Here is a 25,771-nt window from a genome sequence, read left to right on the forward strand (position 1 = left end):
GCAGCTAATGTCTACTCGAAAGTTACATTTAGTACAACCTATATGATCAGAAATCTCAGTAGCAATGATTGCATAAGATCAATCAAATTGATTTAATTAAGACATATGCTGAATATATTAGAGTTTGAGGAACAATTCATTAAAACTTGAATTTTTTTTTAAAAAAAAAACATAACTAAACACAACGGTCAAATTCCTGAAGTATTGGTGAGGTCTCTTCACTATATACAGCTCTTCCCAATAATACAATGGTCAGGATCAATCTGTTTGGTTCAGTCTAAAACTGCTATACATACAATAAGTATCTTCCAGATTTGGAAGGGGTAATGAGAAAATCACAAATTTGAAAACGAACTGAAATGGAAGAGTTTCAAATTACTTTGTCGAGAACTCGAGATCAGTCCAAACTCTTCGAGAAATTCTCATTGAAAAAGAAATCGAAAAGTTCCTTCAGAACCAAACGGACCGACTGATACGTCCCTTTGCCCTGGAGATTGATCTATCCTACAGTCCTTCGACTCTTAAGTTTTTTAATTCTGGCTCCGCTGTCCCCGCCTCACCTTCTCGAGCAAATCGTCAATGGTCTTCGAAGCATACTATAACAAAACCAGGGCAGCCTATTCAATTGGCAAACATAGAAGAGGAATATTTCGAACAACCAAGTTGCACCATAGATGTGACCATGAAGCACAAAATGAAGCAATTATAATATCCCTTCCATACCATTAATCTCTTCCTCAATTTCTCTTCTTCCTCCTCTCTTTGACTCCTTTCTTCGGCGATCATGTTTGTCAGGATCCTTATCTCTTTTTCGAGTTCCTCATTCTTCTTTTCTGCTGTTTCCAACTGCGCGGAGAAGAAGACACAAGCAACAGATGAAAAACCTTTGCAGATTAACATTATAACTAATTTTCAATAGCCCTGGAATGATCCGTTACTGTTAACTTACTTTCTTTCTGAGTGATTCATTCTCCGAAGTTAAATTATTATTCAGCAGCACCACTGCTTGAAGTTCGGTTTCATCATCCCTACAAACAGAATAAACGGAAATATTCGTAATATATAGGGCCTTGTTTATGATTTGCTTCCGGAGATTCAGGTTTAATCTTAAAATAACAATCCTACCACCTTGTCGCCAACTGTAGTTTCTCATCTTTCACCTTGGTGACACCCTCTGTCACGGAAGCCGAATTGTGAGCATCCCCATTGATGAGACCATCCTGTGATCCATGAAACGTTTCCAGATACAAGCACCAGAACAGTTTAGTGCAAATTGCAATTGGAATCCCATTTCATAATACTCGTTGCAAGGAATATCTTCTCCCAGTGATTCTTAGATGAGCGAGATAACCAAGGATGAAAATAGCACGATAAGAAGGGGTCATAATTTACCTTTCGGTTAGAACAACTGGTTATGGGATTATTCTTTCTCTGGTCTGCTACCTCTCGCTGAGATACATCATCGCAGGGACAGGGGACCTCGTAAGAGCCTCTATCCTCAGTTGTATCAGCTACAGGAGTTGATCTCCTGTCAAGCTCTGCGGAGGACTTCATTCTAGAAGTGTGACCATTCCCATTTTGAGTTGAACGAGAAGATGACTTGCTCTTATCAGAGGGTGGAGCATCTTCTTGCTTAGAAGTAACAGCAATCTTGTTCTTTGATCTTTTATCAGAATAACCGACGTAATGGCTATTCTCAGACCTGGTTTATAAGATTGAAGCAAAATAAGAAGCAACGATAGCCTAAAAATGATGGAGCATAATGAACGAGACAACAAACCAGTATCTCTTCTGCATCGCAACTAATCGCGCCTCTAGTCTTGAAAGGGCTAGCGTCCGCTCAAACCCCTGCTTGTCATGAGCAGGTTCAACAAAATTTGCCTCAAACACACCTGTTATCAAAAAATAATTGCCACAATAAAGGTTCATTCTTTCGGCCGACTCAACGTTGCTGGTAAAAATTAGTTGTGCAATAATCTTTTCTCTTTTCAGAAGAGAAGAATAATACCTATAACCCCACGGCCAGAACTACCAGCGGCATTCCAGACTCTCCAGAAAGGCTGCCAACCAAGATTGCACGATGAATGAAGCCAAATTAGATTAGTCGGAAATAGCTGATACAGAAGCAAACTTAATAAACTTACCATCTTCCCGTGTGTGTGTGTGTATACGATTACGCACACATTTAAAAATGCATTTGTTACAACCAAGATGTTATTCCTCTGAATCCATCATAACAAAAAAGGGAAGATAAAGGCACGTTATATGCTAGAACTAACCTTGATAAGCCGATTTTTATGGTACACATTGAACCCCTGAATATCAATGTGGTAATGTGCATCCTTTACAAATCCAATTGTCACGACTGCCACCATCTGTCCAACAGAGGGAAAAGATCAGGAAACTCCGAGTTAAGTACAGCCTTAATTTTTAAAATGGAAAATAGTTACCCCTGAATCATTTCCAGCCCTTTCTGCTTGAGGACGGTATGTTACTTTCTGAGTCAGCATCATGTCATTCACTATGTTATGATGTTGAACATCCTTTCCCCGCAAAATGATTCTGAAGTCAGGCGGGAGTCTGAGATAGAGAATTGATGCATAACTCTAGCAAAATAGTGGAAATCTTGGTTAAAGTATGGTTTTGGTATAGGCAAAGTCTAGATCAAAAGGACAAAGTCACTCCATAATGGTGCGAACTATCAACACAGAATGCAGTACTTCTACTTTCGTAAAATTCAGCTGAAACATGAGGAAGACAAGCTGTAGATATTGTCCAAGAAATTCAGTAACACCGATCCATCTTTCAAGCCCTATGACAGTCTTGGTGTGGGTTAATCATAATAAAGAAACGTATTTCTGAACTTTCTGTTCAGCATGAGCAACATACCCTCAATGAGTGCTTGTAAGTCAAGAAATGCCTGGAGTTGGGATACATTCTGGCCATGTCTAAGCTTCGCTCATCACGATTTACTCCTCTAATTTGGATATCCTGCCATTATCAATTGTCAATTAGAAGCAGCAAATCCACTTTTCAGTTGCAATGTGTAGTAATAATAAATGAAAGAAAAAAAATGTCGATGAAAAATCCATACATGGGGATCAGTCTCGAAATCCAGCTCAAGCTGTCCTTCATCATCTTCCCAAAGATTGTATATAATTATACGCGTACCTTGATTTTTCATGAAATCAAACTGCAGAAGCAAAATTTGGTCCCAACAATATGAGAAAATTGGAAACCTCAATAAGTCTGGAATCACACTTTTGATAGTGTGATCAAAAGTTAGCTGTTTTTCTCTGTATCTATGGTTATTCTTTGACCCTTAACTACTAAGAAGTATTAATTTGCCAATGCTTGAAGAAAGAGGAGTTATATGACACCTAGTTCACCAGGATGGCGATTGCATGTATTAGGGTTGTTAACTTCAATCCTTCTTCATTGAAATGAAGAAACGGCAATTTCAAAACCAAAGTTGAAAAAACCAAACCAGAACCTAAGCTTACTCTGTAGACATCCACGAAGAAGAGCTAGAAACATAAATATGGAGACAAATTTACCTGCTTAAGAAGATCACTCTCACTTGTAAATGGTGACCACTGCAATATAGTTTCTAAATTCTTGCTCCAATCATCAAAGGAAGATCGAATAACCTTATCCCAGTATTGTCCCCTTTCGTAGTCAATCTTAAAAATCACATGAACACCTAGTTAACAAAAGAATATAGAATCTAAAACATTTAAAAATAAGTAAAGCAAACTTTCACCAGTGTGCAAACTCATCATACAAACAACAGAATATGAGAAAAGGGGAGAGAATATGGTAGGACGATGTCTTTATTTTGACAGATTCTTTCGTAGCACATCTCATTTATGGATGGTTAATTTATATAAGGCCACTTGTAACCGATGTCCAGATAGTGAGGAGAGGATAAAAATGCTAAGATTAATTGATGATCTCACCATGGGAACAAAAATGTCCTCCTTTTGAGTGGATTTCAAAAAAGTGTAGGATAGCATTCCAATACTCTGTGATGCACTGTAGAAAACGTAATTAAGTTAATCCTTAGCATTTGGTTTTTATTAGCTAAGGTATCATAAGTGATATTTCTGAGACAGCAAATCTGGCAGAAAAGACTGTGCTTTAATGCCAGTCCAATGGTTTTTTTCTTTTTTTGGTTGTAAACTTGTGATTTCACAAACACCCTGCAGCTTGATTCTTTCAAGACACACAAACCTCTTTCCATCGCTGCCTCTACAGCGGGAAAATACAATAACATCTGCTCCCAGCCTCATGGTACTTGTCTTAAACCCATTTCCATCTGCAGAAAACAGGAAAGAGACAATCAAATGCCTGTGTTCAGTTAATATCTGAAGTAACCTAAGGACATGAAATATGAAGACTCACATTGACCGATGGTATGTGCAATTTTACTCTTGGCAGAATATCCAAGGGACATGCACTGCCTTAGTTTGACAGAGGTCATTCCGCCACCATTGTCTGCATTTAGATAACAAGTCAAACATAGCACATCACGGGTACGGATATCCTAATGTTTGGCCAAACTGAAACATAGAAAAACATGGGAAACCCTTTTCATCTGAAATATAGCAGAGTGGCTTATGCAAGACATGTACTCAAATGGTATGCTTACCACGGCATCACAAACCTAACTTGTGAAACATACATTTTTTTCTAAAGTACTAGGCTGCAACACAAAGAACCAAAAAAAAAGAAAAGAAAAAGGCATAAAAGATGGTTTTGTGAATATGAGTGAGTACCTTCAACAAGCAACATTTTACTATTATCTCTTTTGTTTGTCAACACATCTACCAGAACATATGTTGCTCCATTGCAGACCTGAAAAGATTTGAATTTCAATGAGATGGTCAATTCTACAAACGAACAACTTACAAGACTACAGCATATTACCTCGTCTAAAGCGTTGTCAAGAAGCTCTGCAAAAGCTGAAAAACGAAGATCAAATAGCAGAGTTAGCGGGCTGTTATTACAGAACAAGTAACATCTCGCATGAGAAGCAAAAGAATACCTCCTAAAGCCCATTTATGGCTGGTGGCATTGGAATGCAGAAACCTGGGATGAACTCTAACCCGATCCACGCCCTCTGCAAATCATCACCAACAATACGTCAGTGCTTTGTTTGGTTTTGGAGTAATTTTTTTTTACTCTACTTCACTTATCTTCAATTCAACGACACAATTATTACTTTTTTTTATTTTTTCTTCAATTTTTTTATCTTTATCATTCAATTCAATTTTTAGTACTAAATTCTCTCAACTATTCATTACTTTTTTCACAATTTAATAACACAATAATTACTTTTTCTCATTCATTACTTTTTTTCCACTTTTTCTCATAATTCAACAAAACAATTATTACTTTTTTATTTTCTCAATTATTACTTTTCTTTTTTTTTCAATTTTTTTTTTATTTTTAACTACCATTCAATTCAATTTTTAATACTAAATTCTTTCAACTATTCATTATTTTTCAACAATTCAACAATACAATCATTATTTTCTCTCAACTATTCATTACTTTTTCTCACTTTTTCTCATAATTCAACAACACAATCATTACTTTTTCATTTTCTCAATTATTATTTTTTCTTTTTTTTTCAATTTTTTTATCTTTACCATTCAATTCAATTTTTAATATTAAATTCTGTCAACTAATCATTATTTTTTCACAATTCAATAACATAATCATTAATTTTTTCAATCATTCATCACTTTTTTCCTTTTTTTCATAATTCAACAACATATCATTACTTTTTATTTTCTCAATTATTACTTTTCTTTTTTCTTTTTCAATTTTTTTTATCTTAAAAACCATTCAATTCAATTTTTAATACTAAATTCTCTCAAATATTAATTAATTTTTCCACAATTCAACAACACAATCCGTTCAATCGGCAATGCTCCCACTAGGTTTCGAACCCCATGCAGGTAAAATCCACCTGCCAAGTTAAATTGAACTAGTTTACAATGACCATATGTGCACATTTAGTAAATTCCAGTTTGGAGTTTCCGACTAAGGAAATCCTCATTCAAACTCTCAAGAACCGTCTCAAGAACAATCATTATTCGGTCTAAAACTGTATCACTGAGGTTAAATTTCTAGTGCATAACTAATCATACGAGCGTATCTACACGAGACAGGGTAGGAAATATATCGGACAGAGAAAACAATGGAGAGAGTGTATGTACCAGAAGACTCGGAACAATCCGAATAAACATCCTTCCCAAATTCCCCAGCTTTCCAGAACTGTCTGTTCACAGGACGAGCCGGAGCTACTGTGCCATCATCAGCAACAACCACGGGCAGAGACAGTGGCACCGGCACCGCCTCATCATCATCATCGTCAGGCAGAGGCGCGAGGAATTCAAGAGGAATGGCGGCCACCGGCTCTTCCAGCTTTATCCTCTTCGCTAGAAAGCCGCCGTTGATATCCTTCAAGCTCCGGGTCTTCTTCCGCTTGCAGTCGCTCTCGCAGCCGCTCTCAGCGCAGTCTGAGTAGTCCTCGGAGCAGTTTCCGGCGTCTTCGTCGTCGCTGCTGAGGATCTCGATCAGCGAGGCGGTGGGTGGCTGCCGGTCTGGCTTGTCAGGGAAGGCGTACAGGGGCTCCACCTTGATGGCGGAGAGCATGGCCACTGACGACGTGCTCGCAATCCGTTAGGGTTTGCTGAGACAGCGAGTAGAGAGCTTCGGCCGGAGAGGAGGAAGAGGGAGAGGGAGAGGGAGAGTTTGTACGGGGCGGAGAACGCGGAGGAAGTGGCGCGCCTCTTTTTCTTCCTCTGCCGTTTTGTTTTTATAGAGAGAGAGAGAGAGAGAAACAGGAAACAAAACCGTCGAGATTCCTTGGGGTGGGGCCCGGAAGTGTAGTAGTGGGGGGACCCTGGTTGCCTACTTGGCATCGTCCACGCTGGAGATTCCTCCTACCAATGGGAGAACGACACGTTTCAACCTGCCACGTGTCGCTTCCAGGTTTTCCCACCCTCTTTGGGACCCACCGAGCCAACTGGTGCGCCGGTCACAAAGCCGTAGGTTCACGTGATATTCGAGGGTCCCGTGTGTGGAACAGTGGTGTTCATCAAGGAACAGAGGGGCGAAATTTTGACAACTGCCACTAAAAAGTTGATTGGAGATATATTATGTTTATCTCTCTCTCTTTTTTTTCGTCCCATAATAAATATGCATCCTAGGTAATTTGAATTTCAAATCGGCGTAATTGGATTCATTTACTACTTTTAAATAGTGCCAAATTGATCATATGCAAATATTTATATTTTATATATTTGATGCATATGAAAAATTAGTTGGCAACCGGTTGTAAATCTTAAATGGTCCCACCGTACAGTGATTTGGTGAGGAATAGCCAATGAAACTTCTATAATCCATAATTTACAAACTTCAAAGATTTAAATTAAGTCAATAGTTTTTATTTAGATAGAAAATATTGAGTTATGCTCTAGAATATTCAGGATATCTATATTTCGTTTGGTTTCGCAATTAAAATCATAAAAATTTTAACTTTAACTTTAACTTTAACTTTAACTCAACATACTACATAATCATTTGTCTTTTTCCATAATCAAAATCAAAGTTACTTTAACTCTGAAACCAAACGCACCACTAGGATTTGATATTAAAGTTTTGATTATTTTTAGGATCACCAAAAAAAAAGAAGTTGATTATTGTTATCTTTAGGATTTTGGATATCTAGATCTAGATATATTCTTATATTTTTAGTAGTTTTAGAATTTTCAATTTTCAATATAAGTTGTTGTAGGCCGATAGTTAGAAGGAACATTTGTTTTTTAGTTGTATTTTCTCATGATAAAGTCGAGAGTTTTCTCTTATATTGTGGCCCTTCTGGGTTTTTTTTGGTATTTAGGCGTGATTTATTCCATTTTGATCTAAAATTACATTTAAACTTAAGAAATCATGATTCACGTTAGGTCATTTTCTTCAATATTTATTGATTTGTTTTTGTTAAGCATTATAACATTGGTATTTGGATTAGATTTGTTTCCTCCATAAATTCTCAAACTACATTTGGTATGAAATTTGCTCTAAGATTCTTTATTGGAGATTTTATTTTATTGTTATTAGCAAATAATCGATTAGATATCAAATAATATCTTTATATAATAATATGGAGATTCTACCACGGTTGATAAGTAAAAATAATAACCACGGTTATTTTATTTTCAGCCATTAGCTCCCATGATGTAAAATTTGGGCCATACACGTATCCATAATATTGTTATATTGAGATTTAGTCCTCATAATTTTACTATTGATATTTTCGACCACACATCTTGTCGATAGTAGATCTCACCTGTGAACGAGCCGAATTCATTTTAATAGTAACCCATGCACCATTTCAATTAAATTAAACACAATTTATGGGTTGTTTCGAAATTGAGTTATGCTTAACTCAACTCTATTCCAACTATGTGTATATATATATATGTGTGTATATATATATATGTGTATATATATATTTAATTGGGTTGTAATAATAAGGTGGATTGAGAAAATAAAAAAAGTAATGATTGTGTTGTTGAATTATAGGAAAAAGTATGAAAAAATAATAAATAGTTGAGAGAAAGAAATGGTTGTATTGTTGAATTCTGGGTCCTGCCTCGTTTAGAGAATTTCGTCTTCCCTTAAATTAAATGGTTAAAAAATTGAAGAAAATGAGAAAAGTAATAATTGTTTTGTTGAATTGAAGATAAGTAGAGTAGAGTAACAAAAAATTCCAAAAAACCAAACAAAGCCTCAACTCCATTTAACTCTACTCATCTTCAATTCAACAACACAATTATTATTTTTCTTTTTTTCTTCAAAATTTTTTTATCTTAATTATATTCAATTCAATTTTTATTATTAAATTCTTTCAACTATTCATTTTTTTATTACTTTTTTCATAATTCAACAATGCAATCATTACTTTTTTATTTTCTCTTTCCACCTTATAATTATTACAACCCAATTAAATATATATATAAAAACAAAGACCCATATGTTCGGCCTCGTTCAGGAACAAATCCCTGAATCCCCAAATTGACAGGAAAATTGAATCATGAAATTTGGGAATTTGTTCTTCAATTTAGCTAATGGTGATTCAGTTAGATCATGCATATCGAGTCGAGGTGTTTTTGTTGTTGCCTTCTCGAGAAATCTCGTGGTCACGCAATATATAAAGAACGGTGATAGTCACAGGAACCCGGGCATTTGGTCCAAAAGCAACAGAATGTCCTTTTATCAATTGATATATCATGGTCCACTTCCATTAAGTTATGTTGCCATCGCGGAGACCTATTATCAAACACAGCTTGCAAGCGAAATTGCAGCGGTTATCGATATAAATAACAGCCTGAGCAGTTATGTTAATTAACCTTCGTCGATCTGATCGGGTGAGCTCGATGTGAGCAAATCCCCTGATCCTCCTGTCAATTTGGGGATTTGTTCTTGGATGAGGCCGAAAAGATTTAGGGGGATTTTGACGATTATTCGATCAATTTCGGTGTGTGAGGCGAACAAATAGATGTTTGTATATTATTTGGTCAATTTGGGTGTTCGAGGCCGAACAGATGAGTGTTTATTCATTTTTTTCTGTGTGAATTTAATATCCGAAAGTCCAAACAGACTCAATTAATCTAGCCGAGTCGGATCGGTCCGCTAAAAGATAAAACTCTCTCAGCGTGAATTTTCTGCATTCATAAAGACTGGAACCCGTAACATTGCTGAAACGGAATAAGCGTTGAACCGTTTGAACCAATCCACCTACATATTTTTTTCTTTTTGTAAGTAATGAAATTGTTTTTAATTTGATTGAACCGGTGTGTTTGTGTTTGTTTTATTATTATCAAAACAATTTCGGCTCAATCACGGGCGAGACTGGCAGTCGACGAGAAGATCTGTGATCGAAAATATTAATAATAAAATTATGGTGGGTGAATCTCGATATAAAAATATCATGAATACGTCTACGATTCAAATTTTACGCAAAGGAATTTGATGGTTGAAAATAAAACATTATTATAAAGGTAGAAGATGGAGGCCTGCAAAGTGGGGGCTGTGGTTGCCTACTTGGCAATGGTCCTCCCACGAGCGGGAGAACAACACGTGTCACATGGCCAGGTGTTCCCTCCAAGTTCCTGCTTCCTCTAGTGGGACTCACAGAGCCAACTAGTGGAGTCGATTACAAAACGGGAAAATGACAGTATTGGTCCTAAAACTTTGCCCTTTTTTGACATTAAGTCCTAAAACTTTCAAAACGAAAAATGAAGTCCTAAAGGTTTGGGAAAAAGGTCAGAAATGGTCCTAAAAGTTTGGGAAAAAGGGCAGAATTGGTCCTATCCGTCAACCCCCGTTAACAGCCCGCCCACATGGCGTTAACACCGTTCATTTTGGCGATGTGGCCGTTAGTTTGCTGACATGGCTCATTGGACCGACCGGAAACACCCGAAAGACCGGATCCCGAACCGAAAGCACAAGAAGCACACCCGGAACCCGACCCAAAAGCACAGGAACCCACCCGGATCCCGAAAAACCCGAATTCCCTCCCCCACTGATGGACGCTGGAAAAGCCGACCCTAGTTCCTTTACCCCTGATGGATGGAAGCAAAACCGTGGGTTGATGATCGATCTCCACCTATTTGGAAAAGGAAGGAATCTCGAAAGCTGGGTGGAAGCAAAACTTGCTCGTGAACTCTCCTCTCCGACTCTCCTGTACTTCTTCCCCGAAAGCTGGCCTCTCCTGATCCTATACTCGGTGAAGGAAGAAGAAGACCCTTTGTTGCTCCAGCAAGCTTCGGCGAGTGGAGTGATTGCACCAGGAATGATATTAGGTATGACCAAAAAGAAAGAAAATGAATGATAATAGATTCTTATCCTAGATATTGACCCGGCACCTTCTGTAATGGCTGGCGTAAAGGCAATAAGACATGAAGGGACTGCAATAACATAATCATATATACAGAAATGTTTGTATGTAAGTATGTAAAATCAGCCATGAAATCGAGAGAGGGTAGTCGACTTCGCATTCGGGATCACTTTTAGAGAGATAAACCGCTCCTTCGAAGTCGAATTTCGATGTTCACGAAAGTTAGTCGTTGACTATAGATAGTTGAGTACATATAATTGCTGTTGAAGATACACTTATAAATGCATCAAGACATGACTGCAGAGGGGTAGAATCCGACCCAATTGGGCAACTTGCAAATTATTTGTCTCCCACTCTCCACTGTTAGCATTTTCTGTTGTCTTCGTAGTGAGTTCCCATAACATAATCATTGAAAGGGGTAAAAGTTGCCCCTTTTTGTAATTAAGCAGCTTCCACAACAAGGTTTTGGGGTTGAGCATCATTCAACCATTTATGATCCCATTTGTTCAATATCTTAATCTAAACAATGATTTTTTTTAGTTCCAGTATTAAAATAAAACAACTCTGTTTAGTTTGTTTAATTACCAAGACGGGTCTGATTTCCATTAGTTCGGTTAGACGGTCAATCTTCGTATATCTCCCAACTGTCGAAGTAGGAGGAGCTTTTTGAGCAAGCTGTTCGCAGTATTGATAATTTACAGGGTTTCATTTACAAGGTAGTGTCCATTTACTGATGAATTTTTACGAAACATTGTCAATATTGTCAATATTCATTACATGCTTGTTCTGTTACATTGGTATTGTAGGATGGATAACATGAAGTATTATGGATACATACTTGAAATACACCATGGCGGTTCCTTTAATGAAGAAGGAGGGGAAATTTTGTATAGTGGGGGTGAGATAATGCATTGGGATATAGACCCAGACAAAGTATCCATTACTCATATGGTGAAAGAATTGGAAAATATGGGGTATAAAGGTAATGTAGAGGTGGTGTTGTGTAGGGTCCATGGGAAGGGGTTAAAAGAGGGATTGTTTGAGGTGTACAAGGATAGTTCTGTCATTCAACTCATAGGGCAGCTATTGGAGCATAAATATTGCCAACTGTATGTGAAGCACAAAATCGACCCCAAATCATTTCAGCAACCTACGGCGACTACTGAGGGAGGTGATGAAGAGACTGCATCTGGTAGGTTACGAAGGGGAGGAGTTGATGTTATTGTAGATCCAGGTACAAAAGAAAGTGAAGAGGATAGTAGTAGTGGGAGTGAGAGTGATATTGCTTATAGGAATGTAGCTGCAGATCTAAGCGAAGAAGATGATCCTGAGCTCGAAGACATCAGATGCCAAGTTGAAGTTGCGAAGAAGAAGAGAGCTGAGAAGTTAAAGAGTTTGCGGCTTCAGAAGGATCTAGATACTATCATAAGGGAAGCAACACAAGATAAGCAGTACAACAAGGGCAAGGGCAAAGAGAAAGGGTGCGCTATTGTTGCCATTGATGCAGCAACTGAAGGATACATAACCGATTATCCATATTCTAATGAGGCCTGCAGTATTAACTCTGGTGAATCAAGTTATGAGTTTGGGGATGATGAAGACACATTGAGAGAACCTAGAAGTTACTTCAGGAAGTCAGGTATCCCTCAATATGAACCGACTTGTGAGTTGCCAACTTTTACTGTAGGGCAACTGTTTGAAGATGGAAAACAATTTAAGGATGCAATTTGTTTGGCTGCTGTGAAGACCCAAAGGAACATATACTTCAAAAAAAATTGTAAAGAATATATAAGAGTGAGGTGTAAAGAGACGAGTTGCCCTTGGCAGATAGTTGCTAAATTCATGAAGAATCTTGGTGCTTACTAGGTGAGGAAATTCTTTGACAATCACACCTGCAATATAACTTACAAGAATAGTAGAGTTAATAGCAGTTGGTTGGCTAAACATTACATGGGCACAATCCGATCACTTCCATCCATCAAGCTAAATGAATTCAAAAAGCTAGTCAAGGAGCAGCTAGGTGTTGAGGTATCCAGATCCCGGTGTAGGAGGGCAAAGGAGAAGGTCTATGATTTGGTGGTTGGCGATAGTAAAGGAGAGTATGCATTGATGTGGTTTTATGTTGATGAATTGAAGAGAGCAAATGGGAATTCATCTGTCTGTATGATGGTTCAAAGGGCAATACCAGCTGAACCGCCTATCTTTGATAGGTTTTATGTGTATTTTGATACTTTGAAGACATGATTTGTAAAGGGGTGTAGGCAAATAATTGGTGTTGATGGATGTTTCCTGAAGACAGTGGTTAAGGGTCAACTGTTAATTGCCATTGGTAGGGATGGAAACAATCAAATGTTTCCTATTGCTTGGGCCGTGGTTCAAGTTGAGAGTAGAGATACATGGTTATGGTTTTTGAGGCAACTTAAGGAGGATTTAAGCATAACTGATGGCTTGGGTTGGTCAATCATATCTGATCAACAAAAGGTAATATAACTAATATTCATAACGATAGCCGAGTATATTTTAATTGCTTACAAATTTTCTTGTTTTTTTACATAGGGGTTGGTACAAGCAGTAGCTGAGTTGTTCCCTTATGTAGAGCATATAATGTGTGCAAGGCACATCTATGCTAATTGGGGAGGAAGTCACAAGGGGCCAAAGATACAAAGGCAATTTTGGAACATTACCAAATCAACCACTGAAGTCGATTTCAAGGAAAATATGGAAATGCTTCGTAAAATGTCCCCCCAAGCATATGAGGACTTGTTGGAAAGACCAAATCCCAAGCACTGGTGTAAGGCTTTCTTTAATCTCATGGTTAAATGTGACATTGTTGATAATAATCTTTGTGAAGCCTTTAATGGGAGAATACTTGAAGCAATGTGTAAATCTATTTATTCGATGTTAGAGGACATTAGGAAGTTGGTGATGCAAAGGATTCCGACTCAGAGAGCAAACTGTGAGAAGTGGACGAATGATTTTGGTCCTAGGATTGAAAAAAAATTGCAATCAAGTTTGAAATTCAGTAGATATTGTCATGTTACTTGGAATGGTGAAAATGGTTATGAAATCGAGGCGTGGGGCACTAGGTATGTGGTTGACATCAGGAATAAATCATGTGATTGTAGGGCATGGCAGCTTTCTGGAATTCCTTGTTGTCATGCCGTCTGTGCCTTGTTAGATAGGGGTTTAGTGCCAAGTGATTTTGTTCATAACTTCTATAAGAAGGAGATGTTTTTAGAAGCTTATGGCAAGGTGATGGAGCCTGTGAGAGATCCAAAGTTTTGGGAGAGAACTAACATGCATGAACCGCCAATACCTCCATTATTAAAGAAGAAGAAAGGTAGGCCGAAGAAATAGAGAAGAAAGACAGTGTTGGAGACTATCGTTGGAAAAGATGGGGTTGAGCAAATGTCTCGTAAAGGTACAACTATTACGTGCAGCCTATGTAGGCAGCCTGGTCATAATAGGCGGAGGTGTAATCTAAGCGGGAAAGACAACATTGAACCGGTCAGTTTCATTTGAATTTTATTTTGGCACAAGGAATTCATTATTTGTCAAAGTTGCTAAATTTGGATTTTGGTTAGCAGGCTCTCAGTGGATCTGCATGCCTTCTTTCTACAGTCCAAGAAATGCCAACCCAAGAAAGTACAACGGTATGTTGGACATTGATATCTATGGTACTACATACTCAATATTCAATAGACGATTCCATATTATTTGTCACTTTAAACATCGTTGATAATTAGGGGCAGCCTGTGTCCCGTGATATTGGAGATGGAGGAAGTAGGAAAAAACAATCAAGAAACACTGCAGCAAGAAGAGCTCCAACTGTTAACAGAGAATACATTGTAATGAACGTGAGTGAATTACTAATATGGAAATCATCCTCTCATTGTAAACATTCTGGAACATTAATAGACACATATCTCATCTCATCTCTGTGTAAGTGCAGCCTGGAAGTGTAGGTGCATTGCTCGTGGCTAGGGAAGCTAATCATTCAAGGCAGACAGTGACAGTCAACCAACTTCAAGCCCAAGCAGAAAGGAGATCAAACAAAAATAAGTCAAAGGAAAGCACAAAATATCGACTGTAATGGAAAAAATGTATGATGGAAAAGTGGGATGGAAGTTGGTTGTGATTTATGTTTATGATGGACAAATGTTCATGAAGTTGGTTTTTGTGTTTTTGGTTGTGTTTAGTTGGCAAAGAGTTCGTTGTGTTGATTTTCTTTTGATGTTTTTGAAGCTTATATTCAGTAAACAATTCGTGTTCCTGAACGCATTGCATAATAGTTTATTTATTTGACCAACAATACAGTTAATATAGCATATCACAATACATAATACCTATAGTAGAACAGAATAGCAAAACCAGCAACAGCAGAACAACAAAAAAAAGGACAGAAATAGTGCAGCAAGCACTACAGTAGCATCAAAAACAATGTTTACGCAAAACAGCAATTACAGAGCAGAAATCAGCAGAAATCAGCAGAATAGAGCAGCAGCAGAACAACAGCAGAGCAGCAGCAGAACACCAGTAGCAGAACAGCAAAAACAGACAACAAATAGAACAGCAAAACAACAGCAACAGCAATACAGCAGAAACAGCAGCAGCAACACAACAGAACAGCAGAACAACAGAACACCACCAGCAGAACACCACCAGCGGAACGTAGAATTTGAAAAAATATAATCTGAACATACAGAAACAGAATTAACATAATTTGAACGGACCTTATATTTCATTACCAAGAAGTACAAAGTTTTACACATCAGTACAATGTACAAGCCTACAAGCCCATAAGTCAATTTACAATCAGCAGGGCCTCCTCCTACTTGCTAATACAGAACTTACATCCAAACCAAATCCCAAAGAAAATTGCTATCATAACAGAGATGACTACTGTAAAAACAACTACCCTAACATCACATCGAATATTCTTCTTCAGACACCCTAACTCCTCCTCCAATTTCTTAATCTTTAACTTCAAATACTTCATTTCCCATTCAGAAGAGGAAACTTCTTCTTCCGCAACAATTTCAGAAATCGAACCTTCAAACGGATAGTCAATCCACCTAAAATACCCACACCCTCCATTATCCCGGTACCTTGGGCATCCAATGAATCTTCTACCTGGGTTGTTTGTTGTCCGGGAAATTTTCTGTTGAACTCGCAATCCGCAGCTACAAAGGCCGGCATTGCTTCCAGATACAAAGTTTGCGGATTCCCTTGACCCAGATGTGTCTACTCTTCGGTGCTTTCCTCTAGAAGCTCGCTGTCCTTTTCCACGTCCAATGACAGCTTCCATGCCAGTAATCTCCTCTTTGCTGCCCACCGAAAATGCAATTACAACAACATCAAACATCAACCTAGCTATTATTATCTGGAACAACAAATGAAGAGAGAACACTTAAAACTGAAACTATCAGCAAACAACAAATGAAGAGAGAACATTCAGCCACATACAAGCACTATCCCTGAATGTATAATTGAAACTATCAATACCTAATTGAAAAGAATTAGACTCCAATTCACCTTAATTTCAGCAGACATAAACAGAAACATAACAGCAGAACAAAGTTTTAAGTCAATTTCACCTTAATTTAACCCTAATTAGACCCGAAATTTTGCTGAATAAAATATCTTTCTACTTGTATTCTCAGATATGATCAAAATGAAGGGAGAGGTTGCAGTATCAGAGACATGTTGGATCATCAAACAGCCATTGAGGTCTGTTTCTGTCCATATCCTAATCATTTTCGAAAAGAAGCTTCGCAGAGCAGTTTTGAGTTTCTATTTTCGAACAATCCAGAAAGCAAGGAGGTTATAAAAGTTATCTGCAGAAGTTTCCAGTTTTCTACAATTAGATAAGTCCCAACTGTCTGCAGATAGGTACAAGAGGAGCAAAACAATCACAATCAATGAATTATAAAACAGCAATAACAGAGCAGAATATAGCAGCAGCAGAACAACAACAGAGCAGCAGCAGAACACCAGTAGCAGAACAGCAAAAACAGACAACAAATAGAACAGCAAAATAGCAGTAGCTGCAATACAGCAGAAACAGCAGCAGCAACACAGCAGAACAAAGTTTTAAGTCAATTTCACCTTAATTTAACCCTAATTAGACCCGAAATTCTGTCAAATTAACACCTAATTGCACCATATCACCATTAACATCACCGAGAGCACCATTCATCAATCGAGATCATGCAATATCCATGGCTAATTAACTCCACATTTGGCAGCTCATAAGCAATAATCATACATACCCAACGAAGAAACGCAAGGCAAGAGGACATCAACAGGACTTCGTCACCCTTCGAAACAGGAAGCAATGGCAAGGGCCAATAACCAACAACGAATCCAATGATTGATGGCAACAACCGAGACTCGAGCTGCTCGATTTCAGCAGGGGAGTATAGGGTTAGGGTTCCAGGTCTGGAATTCAGTAGGTTTCGAGAGGGAAAGGAGAAGGGGAGAATGGAGGGAAAGGGGAAGGGGATACTGGAGGTGGATTAGGGTTTTTCGGGATCCGGGTGGGTTCCTGTGCTTTTGGGTCGGGTTCCGGGTGTGCTTCTTGTGCTTTCGGTTCGGGATCCGGTCTTTCGGGTGTTTCCGGTCGGTCCAATGAGCCATGTCAGCAAATTAACAGCCACATCGCCAAAACGGACGGTGTTAACGCCACGTGGGCGGGCCGTTAATGGGGGTTGACGGATAGGACCAATTCTGCCCTTTTTCCCAAACTTTTAGGACCATTTCTGACCCTTTTCCCAAACCTTTAGGATTTCATTTTTCGTTTTGAAAGTTTTAGGACTTAATGTCAAAAAAGGGCAAAGTTTTAGGACCAATACTGTCATTTTCCCATTACAAAACTATCGGTTCGCCCGATGGTTGTAGGCAATTGTCTCCACTAAAAGACAAGGCGTCAAGATTTCAGCAATTATCACTAAATTGACTGTAGAGGTATTCTATTTATCTCTTTTTTTTTCTCTTTGAAAACGTATCTCCTAATTAATTTATATTTTAAATCGACGTAATTGGATTCTTCTATTATTTTCAATTAAGTATATTGACAAACTCGACTGTAAGCAAAAAGAGGTCATTACCCAATATATCTTATGATTTTAATGGATTCTCAAGTCTATCATATCATTTAAAAATTACCCAAAATATCTCATGGTTTATATTTTGTTTCAAATTTATTTCGCCGTTAATTTATCCATCAATGAAACGTAAATAGGCTCCAAACATATCCCATAATTTAATTTTTTTCTCAAATCTATCCAATGATTTTAATTTTTTTTTTCTCAAATCTATCACATGATTTTAATTTTTTCCTCAAATCTATCCTGGGTAAAAGGATCATAGTGGCAATAATGGGCTAACTTATGCTCCGCGTCAGCAACACCGTTAAATGTTGATGGAAGATATAATGACGGAATAGATTTGGAACGAAATGTAAACCGTGGAATATTTTTAGTAATTTTTAAAGCATATAATAGATTTGAGAATCTGGTGAAACCATATGATATACCGCATAATTTCCTCAAGTAAAAATTTATAAGTATCTTATATCTTATACTTTTTATATGTATATACATATATACTATTATTTAAGCGAATGTTTGATTTCATAATTACTACCTTATTTATAGGATGTTGATGAAAAGTCGAAAATAGCTTTTATTCTTAGTTTAATTACAATTTAAAATAAAAGAGATGAGTTGAAGGACATTATTATCCACTAAATATTATTCTTCCTTTTCACCTTCGATATGTCAGCATTCCAACGAGTCTTTCTTTTTAGTGTCTCTAAATTGGGCTCTACACTGTCACATAGGCTTCACATAGATCAGAGACACTCATTCCAATGCTTGTCTCTCTTTCGGTCTCTAATGAGGGCCCACATATTTAATATTTAGCCAAAAAAAATCCCCACTCATTCTCCATCGTTCTCTACTAATGACCTTCACTGCCATTTCCCTTCTCTGGCCCGCTGCCCAAACCACCGTCATCGGGCGACTTTGGGCCTGGTTGACACCGCTGTCAGAGTCCTGTTTCTCCCACTTCGTCCCTTAAATCCTCCATTCACCATCGAACTCAAATCAAATCAAACCCTGGTCAAACCCAAATCAAATCAAACCCTAATGAACCCAAATCAAATCGAACCCTGATCGAACCAAAATCAAATCGAACTCGGAAACCCAACTCAAATTGATTACATCCTCCCTTCACCATTGACGTCGCCTTTTCTATTCCCACCTATCTCGCGAGCGTGTGTGGATTAATGGAGAGTCGGGATTTGATTTAAAGACAATGAGAGAGAGAGAGAGAGAGAAAAGGGAGCTTCGGAGCTTAGCTTCTTCTGTAGTCGATGGTGAAAGGAACTCTAAGGAAGAGAGAGAGGGGAATGGAAGAGAAAGAGAAGCAGAGGACGAAAGGGAAGACCGAAAAGGGAAGAGAGAGAGGCAAAGACAATTTTTCTATAAAAAAAAAAGAGAGCAGCAACCGCTTATTAGCCCCATAAGCATTATCATAGAGAAGCGCGCTTGCTTCGTCAGCCACGCATGTCTCCATTGCCACATTGGCAATGAGAGACGGGTCTTGAAGACCCTATCCTCTCAATCACCTAAACCCCCATCCTATCGCATCATTTTTATTGCTTTTTCCAATTTTCTATTATTTTTCTTGTCCTAAATTTTTTTCTTCCTCTTCTAATCTAATTTGTCCATGAGCGTAATGGAAAGGATTGTAATATATTGTTGGACGTAGCTTAGTTTGTGCTATCCATGGCTAAGTTTCCAGAGTATATGGAATGAATGGTAACACTTAATTGCGAACAAGGTTTCTCACCAATTCCAAGCCCTAGTAAAACATTAATGATTTTTTGCCCATTAGGCCCTAGCGAGTCCTAGATCAACTGTGTATGTAGAGACATTGTAGTGTTAGATTTGTTCCTTCATTGGGTAAAGTACAAAAACCCTCATTGTAATTTGAGATTGAGATAAATCGGACCTTGTGATTTTTTTAGGGACAAATAATACCATGTGATTCATTTCGTGAGACATAATGGACAACACCGTTAATTTTTTCATTACTTTTGGTTTTCAAACTTTTCTTTTTGTCATTATTACCCTCAAACTTTTAACTTTTTTGCAATTTGATCCTAAAATTCGAAAAAAGGGAGGGGGGAGGGCTTAGGCCGCTAGTCGGCAACCCCGACCCCACCACCGAGGTTGCATGCACCCACAGAGGATGCCCGCGACCATGGAGGTGAGGTCGAGGCCTCAAATTGGCGACCCTAGCCATCGTATCGATTGAGATCCCAATTCGAGGGTAAGAGGCCGCCAATCTAGGGCCCCGACCCCACTTCCATGGTGGCCGGCATCCTCTATGGGTGCATGCGACATTGGTGTTGGGGTCGGAGTCATCAACCGACGGCCCCGACCCCTTCCCCTTGTTTTTTCGAATTTTAGGACAAAATTGAAAAAAAAGAGTTGAAAGTTTGAGGATAATAATGGCTAAAAGAAAATTTTGATGACCAAAAGTGACGAAAAAATTAACGGTCATGTCCATTATACCTCACAAAGTAAATCACATGGTGTTATTTGTCCATAGAAAAATCACATGATCCTATTTGTCTCAAGTTCAAACCACATGAGGATTTTTGTATTTTCCCTTATAAATTTTATACTATTTTCATATGATTATAATCCTTTTTTCTTCAATTTTGATTTTAAAATTTTTTTTTAGTTGATCATCAAATTAATTCTACTATATAAAAGACAGTAAGTGAGAACGTGGTTGAATTAAATATAAGTCAAATCACAAACCCTCAGCTCCACATCAATTGACTTTTAAATTCCGATTCAATGAATTTTTAATGCATTTCATCATTATAATCAACGCATTTCGAATATCCTTTGTATGTACAATAAATAATAAAATATATTTTTAAAAATTATAAGTTTTCTAATTTATTTATAAGTATAAATATATAAGTATATATTTATACTAATTTATTGATCTCATGCGTTGCACATATTTTATACAGAAAATTTTAGTATAAAGGTTTAAATACAAAAACAATAATTAGTGTGAATTAATAGTTATATCAAAGAAAGTGTAATACGGTAGGGCATGCCTTCGCCTGACAACTGAGAGATTGCAGGTTCGATACTCAGTGGAACTACTCGTGCCCTTAAGTATGGAATTTAAGTAATATATACGTCATTGCAATTATCAATTTAATTTCTAAGAAAATTAATTCAAAGTTTGAATATGTTTATATAAAATCTTTTATTTTATTTTATTATAAAGTAATACTCTTTGAGTCTATTAGAACTTTTAAACTTCATTATTTGTTTGTGCTTTATTATAACTAACTAGTCACATAAACCGTGATATTGCGTGGGAGCCAATTTTACTTAAATATCGTCAACTCGTTCTATATAATTTTGAAAAGAATTAATCAATGAACTTCACATTCTATACATAATAAATTATATATTTACATTTCCTAAAAAAATTATTCAAATAATGAAAAATAAAAAAATCTAAAAAATTCAATGCCGGAGAAGAAATGGGGGAGGAATGTGAATAAGAACTTTGAGGAATCCAAAAGAATTAATGGTAGAGGAGCCCGGGGAAGAAAAGAGTCAAAGATGATTTAATGGCAGAAGGAATAAATTTAATGAGATAACTTATATGGTAGCTTTTACTCGCACAAAAAAGCTTATGTGGTAGCTCTTCCTTGCACGAATGAAAAAATCTCATGAGAGTAATTCAAATTACATGTATGTATGTTTCGTATATTAAGTTTTATAAAATTTGAACATTTTTCAATAAAATGACCCGTTCATGGCTGAGAGATTTACTTAATTAAGATTTTATAAGATTAGCTATAATTCTGAAAATTTATTAAATTAATTATAAGTTTATATAAGTTCAAATGATTATTTAGTTTCTTAAAATATTGAATATATTTATTAATTAATGATATGGCGTAAGTGATTGAAATATTCTTTCATACTTCTTTGAATATTTTCTTTATATTAATATATATTGTTATTTATTATAATATTAACTTTTATCATTTAATTTCTACATAGTACGTTAATATATGAATTAGTAAGGGTTTTAACACTTTACCCCTATTTATTAGGGTGTAATTTTAATATTAACTATTATCATTTAATTTCTATATATAATATATTAACATATGAATTAGTAATGGTTTTACCAGTTATCCCTATTTATTAAGGTGTAGCATAATATTAACTTTTACAATTTAATTTCTATATAGTATATTCATATATGAATTAGTAACACTTTTACCATTTTATCCCTATTTATTAGAGTGTTCTCTACTTTATATATAAACCAGTAAAATTGTGCATGCACGGGGAAATTGGAAATATTATACAATTTAAATGTGTTGTTAAAAGATTTCAAAAAAATAAATTATATTTTCTAAGTACACTAGCCTACTACTCGCGCGATGCGAGAGTTTTTGATATTTTGTTCTATTCAAATTTCTATTAAAATACTTTATAGAAGATGAATATTATTATATTATTATTGAAGTGTCTGTTATTTCATATATATGTATTAAAGTAGGTTAATAAAAATATTATACAATTTAAATGTGTCGTTAAATGATTTCAAAAAACATAAATTATATTTTCTAAGTACACTAGCCTACTACCCGTGCGATGCGCGAATTTTTGATATATTTTCTTCTATTCAAATTTCTATTAAAATACTTTATAGAAGATGAATATTATTATATTATTATTGAAGTGTCTGTTATTTCATATTTATGTATTCAAGTAGGTTTAATAAAAATATTATACAATTTAAATGTGTTGTTAAAAGATTTCAAAAAACATAAATTATATTTTCTAAGTACACTAGCCTACTACATGTGCGATGCACGGGATTTGGATATATTTTGTTATATTCAAAATTCTATTAAAATACTTTATAGAAGATGAATATTATTATATTATTATTGAAGTGTCTGCTATTTGATATATATGTATTCCAGTAGGTTTAATAAAAAGTAAAAAATTTATAAATAATTTAAGGTCATAAAATTAACATCCAGAAAACACAATTATACAAAGATTACTTTTAATTCTTTTGCCAACTGAATTTTCTAACGAATAAATAAGACATGTTTGCATAACTATACACACTTAATATATAAATTTTTAAACAAATAAATAAATAAAATAATTTTTTAAGTTAACCTCTTTTAATTAATATTTAAATTATAATGGTATTTTTAAATATGTAACTTTTATAAATTAATTATGACTATAAAAAATATAATAGAAATTACAATCAATATTCAAATAACATTTAATATGTAAATTTACTAACTGAAAAATTATTAGTGTCTCAATTTTTTTTGTAATGAAAAATTTACTAATTTTAATTTTATGGGAAACTTCTTGGATTTTTTCCATATAATATGTATGCCCATAATAAATGCTATTATATTTAGTAAAGAATTGATATACAATTAACTATTTCCAAGATTAAAGAAAGGGGTAAATTAGGCATTGAAAGAGTCAAATATGAGTTTATAAATCAACAACTAATCAAATATGGTAATCTATGATTGGTCAACCTACGCCCTTAGAGCATATAATAGAAAAATCCATAAGCAAATACCTAATTTAGACATATAAAGTAAGCAATATACTTATAGAGAGATTGTAATTCTATAATATATATAAGTACCTACGAAAAGTGGAGATATTGTGTACAAATGTAGAAAAAATATAGTGAATAGAAGGACAATGGATAAAATGAATTTTGTAAAGTATTTATAGAGATTTAAGTACACTAAACTTGAAGAATATCACGTAATTCGAGTAGTTCTTTTTTATTATTAAGAAAATTTTAATTTTTTAATTTCTAATTATATATTACTATATGCAAATTATTTAGATATATTTCTATCATTCGTTGAATATAATACCATTATATGCCAAATGTATGAACCTCAATTAACATACATAAAATTTCCATCAAATGGAACTCAAGAGACGCTTTAATCGAGAGCTAAGGGTTATCATATGAGTTTATTCGAGCCATTAACGATGTTTAACCCAGAGTTAAGGATTCTCAAATCGAATGATCACATTTAGAATTTTAGCTTTTATATATTATATATAGATAGATTGGCACCATCCTAAGTGAAAATGTCTTATGCATTGCACTAGTTTTTTATATATTATATACATATATAGAGATATATCTATAATACTTACATTTAAGAACTCCTTAGTAGTGTAAGTTTCGACTTCCAGAAATGCCCTTAGCAAAAATTTATAATTAATAGCAATCATTGGATTTAGGGATATTATGGTAATTTTACTAGGAAAACTGTTTTTTGTCCACGCTCCCACTCTCCTCTCTCTTTCTCTCTCTTCTTCTGCAATGCCACCTCTCTTTTATTTCTTTTTTATTTTTGCTGTGCTTTTACCCTCTTTCCTCAATATATTTAATTAACTTTCATAAAAAATTAATAGGATAAAAATATCATAAATTTGATGTATTAGAACTTATTTAAAAATTTCTTTTTCGATATAAATTATCATTGTGTAAATTTTTCATACCTATCATGGGTATAGATATACGGCCCGCTATCAATGTGTTTGTATACCCCAATGCCTAATTTACGAGTGGATGAGGTGAGGTTTGAAATCTGCCCTGGCGGATATAGAATTTTCCTATATTTAAGACAAAAGGTAAAGGGTAAATGACACAACATGAAAACAATAATGGAACCTCCCAGCGCCGTCACTTCCCGTTCGAGCTCAAATTAATCAATTTTCATGAACTGAGAAACGGAATGAGTACGGTGGCGCACGTGTTACCTAAAATTAAGAAGTTCTTAATTTAATTCCCGTCATTGAGATTTTCCGTCCTATTTTAATCTTTTTCTCATATTCTTTTAACCATTTCTTGTAATCGAGTCATTTTTCTTTTTCTTTTTCAATAAAAGCACTGTATTCATCCGAGGGGAGGAGTTAGGAAAAGGAACAAGGAAAAGCAAGAACCACTTAAATGGAAGAATCCATTGTATTTCGTCCTTTGTTCCCCATAGCAACTGGGGATCAAAAAGCACTAAATTTAATCAGTAATCAACACCAAATCCAAGGTGAATTTATAAAATATATTTGTACTGAAAGTGCCGGGAAAATGCAATTGCCGGGGGCTGACTCGGTCCTTTGAAGATGAAACGACAAAAGTTCACTGACAAATATGATCAACATTTTCTTAAAAAATAAAATAAAACCATAATTATATGATATCATAATCGAGCCAATTGCTTTGGGCTAGCTGTTTTCCTTCATGTATGACGTAAAGAACTCCATTTTTTGAGGTTACTATTATGTATTTAGCTTGTATTTTTGTTTATCTTGTTATGTGGTGTGGCAATCTAGATAAGATTCGCAATATTATTTGCCTGACAATTATTCGAATCCTACGTGGCGATCAATCAAACTAAATTAAGAAGAGAACTCTTATTTTTCTTTCAGCAGTAATGGGAGAAAAAACAGAGAAACTTCGTTCATCACTTGCTTTTGCTTTAATCGATTTTTATCACGGCCGCCTTTCCTTTGTAATTTTGTGATACTTTTGTGATTATCGTATTTTAGATAGTGAAATTCGCTTTCGAATCAGAAATAAAGAGAGATTTTCAATTTGCATTCTCATCAATTTGACTTCCTGTCATTTTATAAAAAAGTTTAAGAATAAGAAAACAACCTAGTGAAGTTGTTTGACTAAAGATCTTAATGTTATCCTTGTGCTGGAAAAAGAATCAAGATTCCG

General features: G+C 35.7%; 1 protein-coding gene across 1 annotated transcript; it reads right to left on the reverse strand.

Annotated features, from left to right (window-relative positions):
- Nucleotides 1–193: 193 nt before the first annotated feature.
- LOC116198811 (protein MICRORCHIDIA 7-like) lies at nt 194–6,804 on the reverse strand. Its single transcript, XM_031529055.1, has 19 exons — nt 6,228–6,804; nt 5,048–5,122; nt 4,930–4,964; nt 4,779–4,857; nt 4,405–4,497; nt 4,234–4,318; nt 3,960–4,035; nt 3,558–3,683; nt 3,095–3,193; nt 2,890–2,991; nt 2,451–2,606; nt 2,280–2,375; nt 2,009–2,060; nt 1,781–1,892; nt 1,393–1,702; nt 1,126–1,220; nt 950–1,028; nt 724–846; nt 194–596 (listed from the first exon to the last, which is right to left on the reverse strand). Exons 1-19 carry the CDS (start codon nt 6,664–6,666, stop codon nt 531–533), a joined length of 2,298 nt encoding a protein of 765 aa, XP_031384915.1. The 5' UTR covers nt 6,667–6,804; the 3' UTR covers nt 194–530.
- Between the last annotated feature and the right edge of the window lie 18,967 nt (nt 6,805–25,771).

The sequence above is a fragment of the Punica granatum genome, chromosome 3 (genome assembly GCF_007655135.1).
Source record: "Punica granatum isolate Tunisia-2019 chromosome 3, ASM765513v2, whole genome shotgun sequence".
Classification (NCBI taxonomy): domain Eukaryota; kingdom Viridiplantae; phylum Streptophyta; class Magnoliopsida; order Myrtales; family Lythraceae; genus Punica; species Punica granatum.